The sequence below is a fragment of the Rhamphochromis longiceps genome, linkage group LG5 (assembly GCF_057381845.1).
Source record: "Rhamphochromis longiceps isolate RC_006_pf linkage group LG5, R_longiceps_female_GT1.1, whole genome shotgun sequence".
NCBI lineage: Eukaryota > Metazoa > Chordata > Actinopteri > Cichliformes > Cichlidae > Rhamphochromis > Rhamphochromis longiceps.
This window is the reverse complement of record NC_140561.1, coordinates 27,272,708-27,285,093: the sequence shown is the minus strand read 5'-3', so window position 1 is coordinate 27,285,093 and position 12,386 is coordinate 27,272,708. Positions and strand designations below refer to the sequence as shown.

At 40.5% G+C, this 12,386-nt stretch overlaps 2 protein-coding genes across 3 annotated transcripts; both read left to right on the top strand.

Moving 5' to 3' along the window:
- Positions 1-356: 356 nt before the first annotated feature.
- LOC146670206 (V-type proton ATPase subunit S1-like protein) lies at positions 357-2,511 on the top strand. Of its 2 annotated transcripts, XM_085407976.1 has the most exons (4): positions 357-832; positions 1,003-1,053; positions 1,149-1,386; positions 2,162-2,511. In XM_085407976.1, the coding sequence occupies exons 2-4, from the start codon at positions 1,010-1,012 to the stop codon at positions 2,417-2,419; spliced, it is 540 nt and encodes a 179-aa protein (XP_085264102.1). In that variant the 5' UTR covers positions 357-832; positions 1,003-1,009; the 3' UTR covers positions 2,420-2,511. The 2 variants fall into 2 exon arrangements, with proteins under 2 accessions (XP_085264102.1, XP_085264101.1); XM_085407975.1 differs by having other exon boundaries at positions 357-1,053.
- Positions 2,512-3,198: 687 nt separating this feature from the next.
- On the top strand, positions 3,199-9,873 carry pde12 (phosphodiesterase 12). Its single transcript, XM_085407028.1, has 8 exons — positions 3,199-4,098; positions 4,437-4,864; positions 4,944-5,049; positions 5,733-5,877; positions 7,501-7,579; positions 7,682-7,804; positions 7,956-8,161; positions 8,697-9,873. The coding sequence occupies exons 1-8, from the start codon at positions 3,527-3,529 to the stop codon at positions 8,814-8,816; spliced, it is 1,779 nt and encodes a 592-aa protein (XP_085263154.1). The 5' UTR covers positions 3,199-3,526; the 3' UTR covers positions 8,817-9,873.
- The last annotated feature ends 2,513 nt before the right edge of the window (positions 9,874-12,386 follow it).

The window sequence follows — 12,386 nt, the reverse complement described above, 5'->3', positions numbered from 1 at the left end:
AATGGAAGACGTGTCACAATTTAATCCTAATCTAAAATTGTGCAGCCACAATGTCACATATGTCAACTGTACCATCTTGAAACATGACTTAAATTTTTGTGTTAGGTTCATCGTGTATATATCGGCAGATTAACTTTCTTTTCCAACAAATAAAAAAAAAATTAAATCTTTGTTTAAATTTAACAAACCTCACAGTTTTTTGGAAACAAGGTTGTAAGAGTGGGAGAAAAATCATGTCCTCTCTGAGAAAATGATGATTCCTGTTTTCAGAAGCATACCAGGAAAATGCTGGAATTTATGAACCACAAAATTCTCATTAAAACACGTTTTATTAAAACAAACAAACAAACAAAAAACCAAACAGACATGAAACTGCAAAAACAGTTAATGCCTTTACATAAAAATTGAAAGTTTGGCTTTAAGAAGTTGTTTCATGGAAGGTTGCTTCTTCCTGCCTCCAGTCTTCAGATGCATCACGCAGGAAATTACTTCAGACACCAGGAGCTGCAGTTCCCCTCCCTCCTCTAAAGGTTCAGTGAGCATGAGTAACATTTTCTCCAACACAATCAGTTGGAGAAAATATATATTATAATAAATAATATATTATACCGTATATTCAATTTCGAAAGAAGGTTTTTAAATTTACTCTTTTCTAACCGGTTGTACCTGCCCACCAGGTGTTGTCTGATGGGCAGCCGTGCCTCTTGTTCCAGGCCAGGAAACTGTCTCTCCGCTATGACAAGCAGAAACACCTGGACCTCACAGAGCGAGCCTTTTCTCCTCAGAAACCTGTCGACACCAGTCAGTCTGTCTGTCGCAAGGACAAAGCCACGTAAGTGCACCTCCTACTTGTCTGTCTACTTGTATGAGAAATGTCAGAGGGTCTAACACGAAGATTTTAATCCCAATTAAAAGACAAGAACAATGCAGTGTGTCCTGTAAGGAAAGGTCCAGTTGTGCTGTACATCTGAGAGTCTTACTTGTCTCTTTGTTCCTCTGTAGGCTGGTCATGAGGTTTGGAGATGTGGAGGATTTGAAAGGCCTGTCCATCAGGTTAGCTATGCCACCAAATATGATCACACTAAGCAGTTTGTACACAATACATGAACATTTGCCCTGACTGTCTCCTCTCGCCTCTCTTTCATCAGACTGCAGCTGTCCAACACCTTTTATGAGTCTTCGGGGCAGTGGTGGTTCTCGGTGGACAGCGTCTCGCTGCTCTACAACATTTCTGAAGAGGCTGCGTTCAATGCCAGCGAGGTGTACGCTCCAGCTTCCTCCTCCTACCGCTGCATCCACGTCAGCAGCCTGGAGCGATACAGTGCCCTGCTGCTACCTGGCACTGACCAAGCCCGCCGCTGGTCCATCACTTTTACAGACTTCCAGGTACCCGTCTCTTTACCCTGTCTTTGACTGATTCTTCAAAGAGGATGTTTCATTTCTTGTGTGGTGTCTGGAAGACATAACAAAGTCTTGTTAGAACATTTATTAATTTTTCAGTGTTTTTTGTGGTTAAGGGTCATTTTCTCTCTAGTTCAATACTTTGTTAACACATCTTGAACTTGAATGTCGAAATGAGCAAACACAAAGCTGGGAAAACAGCAGTGTACTGTCAGCTCACAGACCCAGAGACTGGCAGAGTACAAGATTTACACAGGTGAGCGGGTAGAGGGCACAATACAGTTTAAAAATGACCAGTTTCTAATTGGACAAATACAAAAATAGAAACAAACAAAATTTAATGAAAAATGCAAGTTTTAAAGGGTTTTGAAACGGTTTTCCAATATTTAAATCACCACAGCGAAAAAAGCAATCACCCCCTCCTGAGGTTATAGCTAGTTGTATCACGTTAATGAGTGCATAATAAATTCTAGCTCTGGGTTTTTATGCTCAGACTACTTGGGCTGCTAGAATAGCTTTGCATGATTCACAGTTCAGAATAGGTTTATTTGATTTATCCTGGACCACAGTGCAGCCCCTCAGCTCCTCTCGGTTTAAGGCAAATTTCGTGCCTCTCATAAAGATAAAGTTAGACCAGCAGGAGGTTCTGAGATGACTGTATTAAGGGTACCTGCTCTCTGTGATGTGATATAAAGCCAGAAGCATATTGAGAACATTACTTGTTTGTTTGTTTTTTATAATGTTTCTATGCTCTCCTCAGATTCAGGCCTTCAGCGTCACCTCAGGAAAGTTTTCTCCTGCGAGCGACTGTACCACCTTCTTGACGCCAGCCATCCTGATGGGCCTCGTCACCTCCCTCATCCTGCTGCTGGTGCTGGCCTATGCCCTGCACATGCTCATCCACTTGAAACACATTGAGCATGACGAGGAGCACAAAGCCGACGTCTACTTCCCAAAAAGCCCTGAACACCTGGAACAGTACTGCGTGGAAAACCTCACTGAGAAAAATGTTATGTAGGTTAGGCAGTGAGGTGATGGACAGACTTTTAAAAGTTACAGTTTTGAAAAAGTGAAATGCAGCTGACCTGATAGCTGGCACCAAACCTGGTGTGACATACTCTCAGCCCAGGATGAAATTTTTTTTTTAAACTGACATTTCTAAACTTTTGTAATTTACCCATGAGAGGATTTCTGTTTTTGTCTTAATAAAAATATAAAATAAAAACTCTGGTTTCTTTTATATTTGTAGTGTTTGATTACATTTTTTGCTTTTGAAGACATAGCATAATAATTGTTTATAAAGCTAGGTGTATGTCAGCTATATGTACTAGTCTCTTCAGTGAAATACAAAAAGAAAATAACAATTTGGTTAGAGGAACTACTTTTTCAGCGTCACTCTGAGACGGAATATTTCTAATTTTAGAGATGTTGCACAAATGGAAGAAAGCAGTCTTACATATTTGTTTAATATGTGCGTTGAAGCACATGTCTTGGTCAAAAATGACTCCAAGGTTCCTCACAGTGTTACTGGAGGCCAAGGTAATGCCATCCAGAGTAAGAATCTGGTTAGATACCATATTTCTAAGATTTTCAGGGCCGAGTACAATAACCTCAGTTTTATCTGAATTAAGAAGCAGAAAGTTAGTTAGAAAGTTATATGACCTTAAAAATATATAGCTTATGTTTCTTATAGGTGTAGCAGGAGTATCACAATCACAGTAAAGTAAACGAGTCTCTGCACTGAAGTAATTCTGATTCTGTCCAGTGGGGGCGCTCTGAAGCCTGTGAGACGAAACATCCAGCCAAAGAAGAAGAATCTCACGCTCAGATGAGGAAAGTGCTGCCTGTTACTGAACTTACAGATGAATTGTAAATATTGAAACTCGTATCTGAACCAGCAGCTTTATCTAAAAACCACGTGTCATGTTTAGTTTTAATCTACAGAGCCGGACCTGAATAAACACGTAATTTTAACGGTTTCCTGTTGGGGTTGGTTTCCAGCTGATTAGCATCGGGCTAACCGGTGTAGTTACTGACAGCTCTACCTGCTGGTAAGCGTTAACGTTACCTGTCCAGGTACTCTCCCGTTCAGCCCTGCTCTCCTGTTCTTGCCGACGGGGCCTTCATGTTGAACCACCTCTCCACTGCTCTAACGCTCTTCACCCGCCGACTACCCGCTTTCTCCCCACGGACTTTCTCCGGAGCCCTCCGCCGCCTCTGCAGGATGGAAGCGGCCGTGGTGAGGTGCCTCCCCGGGGAGCCCAAGCTGACCATCTCCTTCTGTCTGCAGGGCAGCCACAAGCACATGCTCCGGGACCAGGACGAGCCGCTGGGCAAGGTCCTGGCCCGCATCTCCAACGGGATAGCCAAGAACCAATCAAAAGCAAAGAAATCCAAGAAGAACCGGGGTCAGGAGCAGCCGGATGAAGCTGCGGAGCCCACCGTGGTGAAGCTGTTCTACGATGGGGAAGAGGTGCCGGAGACGGTGCTGAACGCGGAGGCTTGGCAGGACGGCTCCGTGCTGCAGGTGGGAGATGTTAAATATTCAGTGCAGAGGAACGCGCCCACCTTCACCACCGCGGAGCTACCGGTGTCCTTGTTGGCCGGCTTCCCCGTCTGCCCCAAACTGGAGGTGGAGTTTGGGAACGTCCAGGACTGCGAGTTCACCTGGTTCAGAGAAAACTGCCCACACACGAGGTAAATACCCAGAAAAGAAGGTGTAAATGTGAAGCAGAGATTGTGTGGTGCAATCCAGCTGTTTCAAGAACTGCATGCCTTACACGGTCTTATCAGGCGAGTGTTGGGTCTGAGGAAGGTCTGCTCATCTCTACCAAGCTGTTTTATTGACACAAAAACATCGATAAGTTTGCCAAAGGGTAAACAAACCTTTAAACTGAAGTATTTTTAACACCCTGGGTGTAGAACTGTACAGCTGCCTTTTCTGATTTTGTTATAAATCAGGTGATTGTTTGGGCACATTAATAATCAAATTGATTTGACATCCTGCAATCTACTTCTCTTTGCTCTTGTTCCAGGTCTGAAGCTCCTGGTAAAGCTTCAGATCAGGACAGTGGTTGGACTCAGGTTGGATGTGAGAGAGTTTACATCCCATCCAATCAGGACATCAGCTTCAGGCTCAAACTGAGCTGCACACCCAAAGATGGAAGCCGTGGTGGCCTGGCCAAGGAGCTGGTTTCTGTGGGAGCTGTGGAGGCTGGACCAGGTGTGTGCTTGTTTGACAACCGTCATGCTTTCACAGCCAAAGTCACGGACTGGCCGACTGTGAGAGTGGTGTCGTACAACATCCTCGCCGACATCTACGCCCAAACGGACCTTTCCAAGACGGTGCTGTACCCGTACTGCGCCCCCTACGCCCTGCAGCTGGACTACAGACAGAACCTGATCAAAAAGGAGCTTGCTGGGTACAACTGCGACATTATCTGTCTGCAGGAGGTCGATAAAGGTAATCACTGATAAAAACACAAAAATACTGATGATTTAAAAAAATCTTTGACATTAGTTGTGCTCGCTGACCTCTGCAGGAGTGTATGTGGACAGTCTGACTCCAGCGCTGGATGCCTTTGGTCTGAACGGTGTTTTCAAGGTCAAAGAGAAGCAGCATGAAGGACTCGCTACCTTCTACCGCAGGTTAGGCCAATCACCAGCCAGAAGCTGGATTAACCTTAACTTGCTTGATAACTTTATCACTGGCAAAATAATATGCAGAGCCACATCTGTGTTTGTTTGGTTGAAGTTAATAATTAGTGGATGTTAGATAGTGTTGCTCACTATTGATGCCTGGAGCAGAAGAGAGAGGCATTAATGCGCTTAGAAGCGAGCATAAGCAGCGCATTTTTTTTAGATTTTTGAGTAAAAAGCCAAACCCAGCTTCACTCCACAGGCTGTTAAAGATAATGAAGAGAGTTGGATAAAGTCTCAGTTTTTTTAAGATACATTACAGTCTGTAAACAGGCCAGAAATAAAAAGGTTTTAGTACATGAAATAAATTTTGTTTAATGCACTTTAGTATATTGTGTGTCTTACGTGACAGTCAGTGTTGATAGAGTAGCGAGCACCTACAAATAAGTGATTGTGAAGAAAGTATTGAATATCTGAAGTATAACAGAAAGGCCTCTTTATTTATGTGCAGCCCTAATGGCAATATCACATGATTATGAGCCCTGCAACTGGTCAACAGTCCAGACTTTACCCCGCCTCTAGTCCTATGACATCTGGAATAGGCTTCAGCCCCATGTGACCCTGAATTGGATAAGCGGAAAAAGTGGATGGATGATGATTATGATATTGAAGTGAATCCTATTGTGCTGTAGGTCAAAGTTTCGACTCTTGAGCAGTCACGACATCATGCTGAGTGAGGCGTTGTCCTCTGACCCCATGCACGCTGAGCTTCTGGAGAAGGTTTCTGCTAACGGTGCCCTGAAGAATAAGATCCTGCAGAGGTCCACCTCGCTGCAGGTACAGCTGCTCACCATCGAGGCTGATTAACTGTTATATTTTAGCTTTGGGAAGGAGTGATGCGACATTTTGTTATTGCTCCCATCTAAATATCGGGTCAGCAGTCTGGAGGTCTTTCAGACCTACTGCACTCACAACATTTTGACTTTCTTGTCATTTTTAAGTAGTTTTAAGACATTTCAAGCATGAAAAATGCGTCAAAGAAATACATTAAAATACCGTAGCTAATTTTTGTTACCAGCAGACACACCCACTGTCACAAAAAATTAATTTCTTCACAGTTCTTTAGTCAGTGAAATTTGTGACAATAACACTGTTTGACAGACAAAAAATACTATTTTTGCATGAACAAGGTGATTCTGAAAGTGTCCATTAGCTCAAAACTTGGCATGTCTCCATGTGGTGTGCAGTGTGTGGTTCATAAAACTGGACAAGTGGAGTAAAGAAGAAGTGATAGGTCTAAAAATCTGTCTACAGTAAATGAAAGTCACGTATTTAAGAAATGGAAAAAATGTATGGAGGTGTTCAGCAGAGAGGTACAACACAGTATCTACAGCCATTTGTAAAATATGATGGAGACATTTCAGTGTTGGGGATTTTGTAAAAATTCATGGAAACATGCGCACAGAAAAGTACTATCGGATTTGATCCAGCGTTCAATACTGTCTGGAAAGCATTCAATTACTAACAGTTTAATTTTTCAGTTTAATAATGATCCCAAACACACTGCTAATGCAGTAAAAGTACCTTGATAGAAAAATTCCCATTGGAGCATTGTCGCTCATGGATTGGCATCCTCAGATCCTAGACCTCAACATTATTGAAGCAGTGTGGGATCATCTTGACAGAGAACACTAGAAAAGACAGCCAACATCCAAAGAAGCCCTTTGAATGTCCTTCAAGAAGTCTGGAGAGCTATTCCTAAAGAAATTACAGGAATACTTGTTCAGGCTGTTTTGAAGAATACAGGTGGCCATACCAAACGCTGACTTTCAAGATTGTTAAAACTGTACAAACTTTTTTTAAAATTAACTGTATTTCCATGTATCAATACATCACTGCACCAATTTGTCATTTTCCTAGCAAAATATAAAAAATTAAGGAGGTTCAGGACTTCTGCACAACACTATGTTTGCAGACTTTAAGAAACATTTTAGCACAAACACCGGCTCGTTATGTTCAGTGTAATACTTCTTGGAAAACTTTAATTACACTTAGGGTAACATCACATATTGTCATCAACATTTCACCTTACCTGTCTTGTGTATGTGTGTGAAGGTGTACTCAAATCGGCTATATTTACATGTAAAATGATAAATCAGGGAGAGTTACAGACAACAGGAGATCATCTCTGCTCTTAGTCACTCTTGAAGTCTCTGTTTGCTCACACAGCAAACGGAGAGAAAGGAAAGAGAGAGTGCAGCTGCTGCAGATGAATCAGAATTTGCTGTCCGTGGATGTTTTGCTAAAGTTTGATTGTTGGCTGTTGTCTGTTTGAGATTTGTCCTGGAATTTGATTCTTAAATATGTGAAAGAAATGCCCACTACAGTTAAAAATCAGCAATTTATTCAGTCATGAAAAGAAATGTTTGTCTAATCACTGAATTGTTTGTTTCCCTGCAGGTCACTTTCCTCGAGGACCTGAATAAACCCAGCAGGAAGGTCTGTGTGGCCAACACTCACCTGTACTGGCACCCGAAAGGTAAAATGTCCTGTTTACTTCCAGGAACACCTGAGTTGCTCATTTTAACCAGCAGAGATTGTCAGTACAGACTTCTGAGAATTGAATTCATTTCCTTTGAAGGGGGGAATGTTCGCTTAGTCCAGATGGGCGTGGCTTTGAAACACCTGAGTCATGTGATCAGCAAGGTCGCACCTGGAGCCCCGCTGGTATTTTGTGGAGACTTTAACTCCACCCCAAATGCAGGTAACTCCAGAATAGTACCTACAGCTGAATCTGAGACTGTTTACAAAAACATAATGACCCTCAGGTCAAAGTTCATCTTCACCATGTTTGGAGTTTTTTTTAACACAGTCTTTATCAGGTTGGTTTGTTTCTTGATCTCGTCCCCTCTCAGGTGTGTTTCAGCTGCTCAGTGAGGCTGTGGTTCCTCCGCAGCATGCAGACTGGAGCAGCTCGGGGCCGGAGGAGTCCTGCAGCATGGAGCTGCTCTCTGACATCCCCCCTCTGCTGAGCGCCTGCGGATTGCCGGCCTACACCAACTATGTGAGAGGGTTTCAAGGCTGCCTGGATTACATCTTTATACAGCCAGACTGCATGCAGGTACTGATGGCAGAGGATATAGGAGAGACACATTTTTGTTTTAACAAGCTCTCTTATGGGAATGTTAGTGAATTACTATTTATTTATTTTAAACTATTTTTTATTTCATTGTCTTATTTTGTCTTTTTGTTGGCTGTTATGTTATTTAATTTTCATATTTATTTTACTCTCTTTTGTGCACAGGTTTGTGACTGTCTACAAAAAGCCCTTAATAAATCAGCTTTACTTACTTACTTTACTTAGAACATCTTTTAGCCAAACTATGCGTACCACTCAACCAAATGAAATCTGTCTTTTTAATTATTGAGATCTTGAGCGAGCCACTTGCTAAGTTTGAAGTAAATCAGAAAAGAGTTTGTAAAACGGGTGAAGAATGACAGATTTCTCAGATTTTCACTAAGTCAAAGATGAGGAACAGAAAACAAACTCAATGGAGATTGGTTATTTAAAAAAAAAAAAAGACGATAAGGTAAAAATGGAGTCAGGTGTTCTTTGTGTGAATAACTGATGTAACACATATATGGTGTGTGTGCAGGTGGAGCAGGTGATCCCTCTGCCCAGCCTCGAGGAGGTCACCACCTACGAGGCTCTGCCCAGCGTGGCTCACCCCTCTGACCACATCGCTTTGGTTTGTGACCTCCGGTGGAACCCCTGACCCCTGACCTCCAACCATGATGGACAGAGATGCTTAAAAACACAGAGTGTGAGATTTAAACTGTGTCCCTGCAGGTTTACCAAGAAGAACCAAAGTCAGCAGAAGCTCAAAGGATCAGACAGAAGAACTTGAACCACAAAACCACAACACAGTGAAAGTTCATGTGAAATTATTCACAGTCCTTATTAGACAATAAATTATTTTCATCACTTATATTCAGTGTTGGAATGAGAAAAGTAAGTAATTGCAGATTTTGAGAAGGGATTTAAGAAGGGGATTGATTAAATACTCAAAAAACAAACTCACATTACTGCATCACAACAGTTTGATGATTAATGATCACTCTGAGGTTATTCACTTTATTTCTGGGTTAATAGATAAATATTGACCTTTTAAGATAAGTATTTATTATCATTGTTGCCAAGTGTACTGCTCAGTGGGCCTTTCAGTTTTTAAATAAAGTCTACAGCGCTGACTCTCACTTGTTGGCTTATTGTCATATACTTACAGACATCATTAAAAGGAGGTGAACATCCTGTGATGCTTAAATGATTTGCTCACTATTGTGACAATATCCTCGAAATATAACTTTAATTTAATTTAGTCCAACTTTTACCTTCTTAATTTAACTTACAGCTTTATTTACAAAAACGGGTAAAAATGTGACAATCTTAACAAATTATATTTAGTATCCAATGAACAATATCACATATTCACAGTTCAGATGAGTAAAGTAAGACATATTTAGTTTTACATTTTTTTTTTTTTAGAAGAGCAGGAAAATGATTCTTTTTATATTTCTCTAGGAAGCAGTTTTGAGTTGCCTGGTTTTGGGATGTTCATGCACTTAAAGGCAGCGCTCCATGGAAACAGTAACAAACAATACAAGTCAGCTTTTTGAATCATAGAAGGTGTTACACCTGAATGTAGGTAAAAAGGACAATAACAAATGTTTCTGGCTGAGTTCACCGAACAATGTGATTTCATTTTATTTTAAATTATTTCCATTGTTGTTTTCTGTATTGTCCTCAGCCTCTCTCTGCGCACCTCCACTGCCACTTGATCCAGTTCATTAACTGTCATTATGTCTCATGGATTTAAAAAAACCCACTTTTTGTCAAAAACAATAAATCTCATACAAAAGCAGAATTCTCTCAAGCAGACAGAACAAAAATCTACAGTTTTAACCATAGTCCCACACAGGACGTCATCAGGAGTATTAAAACCATGAAAGGATCTTTTAGTCCAAAACAAAACACTCTGATGAAACAATAATAAAAATTATATCTGATTATTTTCATTTCACCAAGGTGACAAATGTCAACGGTATAATTTGCATAAACAAATACAGAGCAAAACCACAATATGTACAGCAACTTCATGTACACTAAACATCTGAGTTTCAGAGAAGTCGCAGCAATGTTGGTTTCAAAATTCACAGCTCAGTTTTCTTCTTTGTGAGTACTTTCCTGTCTTTATGGAAGACGGCTCCATCAGGCTGCTCCCTCCACTTCACAGTGATTCCACTCACTCCTTTCTCCTTCAGTCTGTCCTGGAGCTGAGAGATCCAAACATTACACACATGTTTAAACAGAGACTAAAAACAAACAAAAGCCTGTTTTAGAAAAACAAAACATCAATAAATTTATTTTCTGACATTAATTCATACCTTTGCATTTGAATTGGGCCGATTAATGTATACAGTAAAATCATATTTGTAAAATACATATTTTACATATTAAAATCATATACAGTAAAATCATATTAAACGTTTCAGAGAAAAGTATGGAAATTATTTTTGTCATTTATAAAAGGTTTTTTTTTTTCATTTTTAGATGTCATAATTTTATGAACATTTCTCAACATTCAAAAATTCAAATTTACAGCCTTAATTTTCACGCAGCAGCTTGCTCATAGATGCTGTGAAGAAGAGATGAGGACAGGCAATCACATAAAATTAAAGAGCTGGGTGAAACTCACAGCACCTACACTAAAGTGCAAAGGTGATGAGGTGAAGTTTTAAGGCAGACTTGCCTCTTTCAGGAGTGTTGCTTTGGCAGCGGTGTCATTCAGATTCACAGAGGAGTCCTCCAGCTTCAACCTGATTTTTATTACTGAGACAGAGAGGACAAAAGGTGTCATGGGGAGTTTTCAGTTATTATATTTTTGTGATATCAAAACTGTAACTTTATACCTTTTCTGTAAACAATTTCTTTTTTGGGAGCTTCTGTGGTTTCAGGTTGAGGAGCTGGCAGGTTGTCATAGCAGACAAATGGTCGTTGTGTATAATAGGGCAGTAACCTCCATTTTCCTGATCTCTGCATATCTGCAACCCCACGCATGGCATTTGAAATGCCAAATATTTTTCCTGATTCATCCCAGTATCTGAATGAGGAGTCTCTGCCATCGACCCAGAAAATTTGAGGATGTGCAATGTGGCCGATCCATATTTCAGTCCCATATGACACCAGCCTCTGCGTATCACTGACAGAAAGTGAACTGTCAACCAGGTCTGTGAAGTTCTCCCTGCAGTACCGGAGAGCTCTGAACCAGTCCATGCTTTTATTCACAAAAACAAATTCAGGACTCTGGTAAGTTCCTGCAATTAGAAATTGTGGTTAAATAAGTCATGTTGATTTTCCTGTGAATGAAAATAATCAAAACAATCTTAATGAGAAAAGAAAATGCTTTGGTATTTTCTTACCATTGTAACAGATGAATGGGTATTCCAGTGAGCAGTTGATATCATACCAAGACCAGTACCAGTATGGTGAATTCACTAAAGCTTTTGTACAAAAATAGTAAACTGAGAAGGGTTCATTTTTAGTTTGGTTTTCCCATTTCCAGAAATCATCATTGATCTGAGATGCATATCTCCAATAAAAACGTAGGTAAGCACCAATCCAGACCTCAGAGTTGTAACCAGCAGATGAAACTGTTTTGTTAAATTGTTTCATTTCTGTAGCGTTTTCGAAGTTGGCCAGGTCTGTGTAGTTCACTCTACAGTAACTCCGAGCCGCACGCCAATCTAAGGACTTATTAACAAAGTAGTACTGACGGCATCTGGAGAAGATGAGACACCCTGTGAGGAAAAATGATTGATCAGCATCTCTGAACATGCAACCTGGATGTAACATATCAGAGTGATAAGCACTGCCAAAAATGACTGACCTGAGAGACAGAAGACACCCAGCAGGATCTTTAGAGTCATGATGCTGCTCTGTGAACTGTGAAAGAAAACTCAGCCTTTATAATAATAAAAATGCAGGGAAATCCCACTCCTGCTCCATGTTCCTGTTTCTGAGAAATGTTATGGGTGTGTCACAGAGACTCCTTTATGGAAACAACATTAACCAGGTTTGTTTAAAACTGCTAAAAATTCAAACTTCAGGCTTAAAGTAATAGAAATGATTTTAAATGAGAGTGTTTTATCTTGTGTTTATCTACATTTATTTCCAACTGCAGTGTTTTTTTCTTAAAATTTCAAGAAGTTTTATTTATTTCAGTCATTGTTTTTAATGATACTGCACAAGAGTGAAGCTAATCTGCTTGATTTTAGAAAAATATGTC

What these genes read in the sequence shown, in the direction of transcription:
- pde12 (XM_085407028.1), top strand. Translation starts at nt 3,527, where the DNA reads ATGTTGAACCACCTCTCCACTGCTCTAACGCTCTTCACCCGCCGACTA. An exon ending in TCTGCAGGAGGTCGATAAAG is followed by an intron (nt 4,865 to 4,943) that starts GTAATCACTGAT and finishes TGACCTCTGCAG; the next exon opens with GAGTGTATGTGGACAGTCTG. An exon ending in AGAGGTCCACCTCGCTGCAG is followed by an intron (nt 5,878 to 7,500) that starts GTACAGCTGCTC and finishes GTTTCCCTGCAG; the next exon opens with GTCACTTTCCTCGAGGACCT.
- LOC146670206 (XM_085407975.1), top strand. Translation starts at nt 866, where the DNA reads ATGAGAAATGTCAGAGGGTCTAACACGAAGATTTTAATCCCAATTAAA. An exon ending in TTGAAAGGCCTGTCCATCAG is followed by an intron (nt 1,054 to 1,148) that starts GTTAGCTATGCC and finishes CTCTTTCATCAG; the next exon opens with ACTGCAGCTGTCCAACACCT. An exon ending in TCACTTTTACAGACTTCCAG is followed by an intron (nt 1,387 to 2,161) that starts GTACCCGTCTCT and finishes TGCTCTCCTCAG; the next exon opens with ATTCAGGCCTTCAGCGTCAC.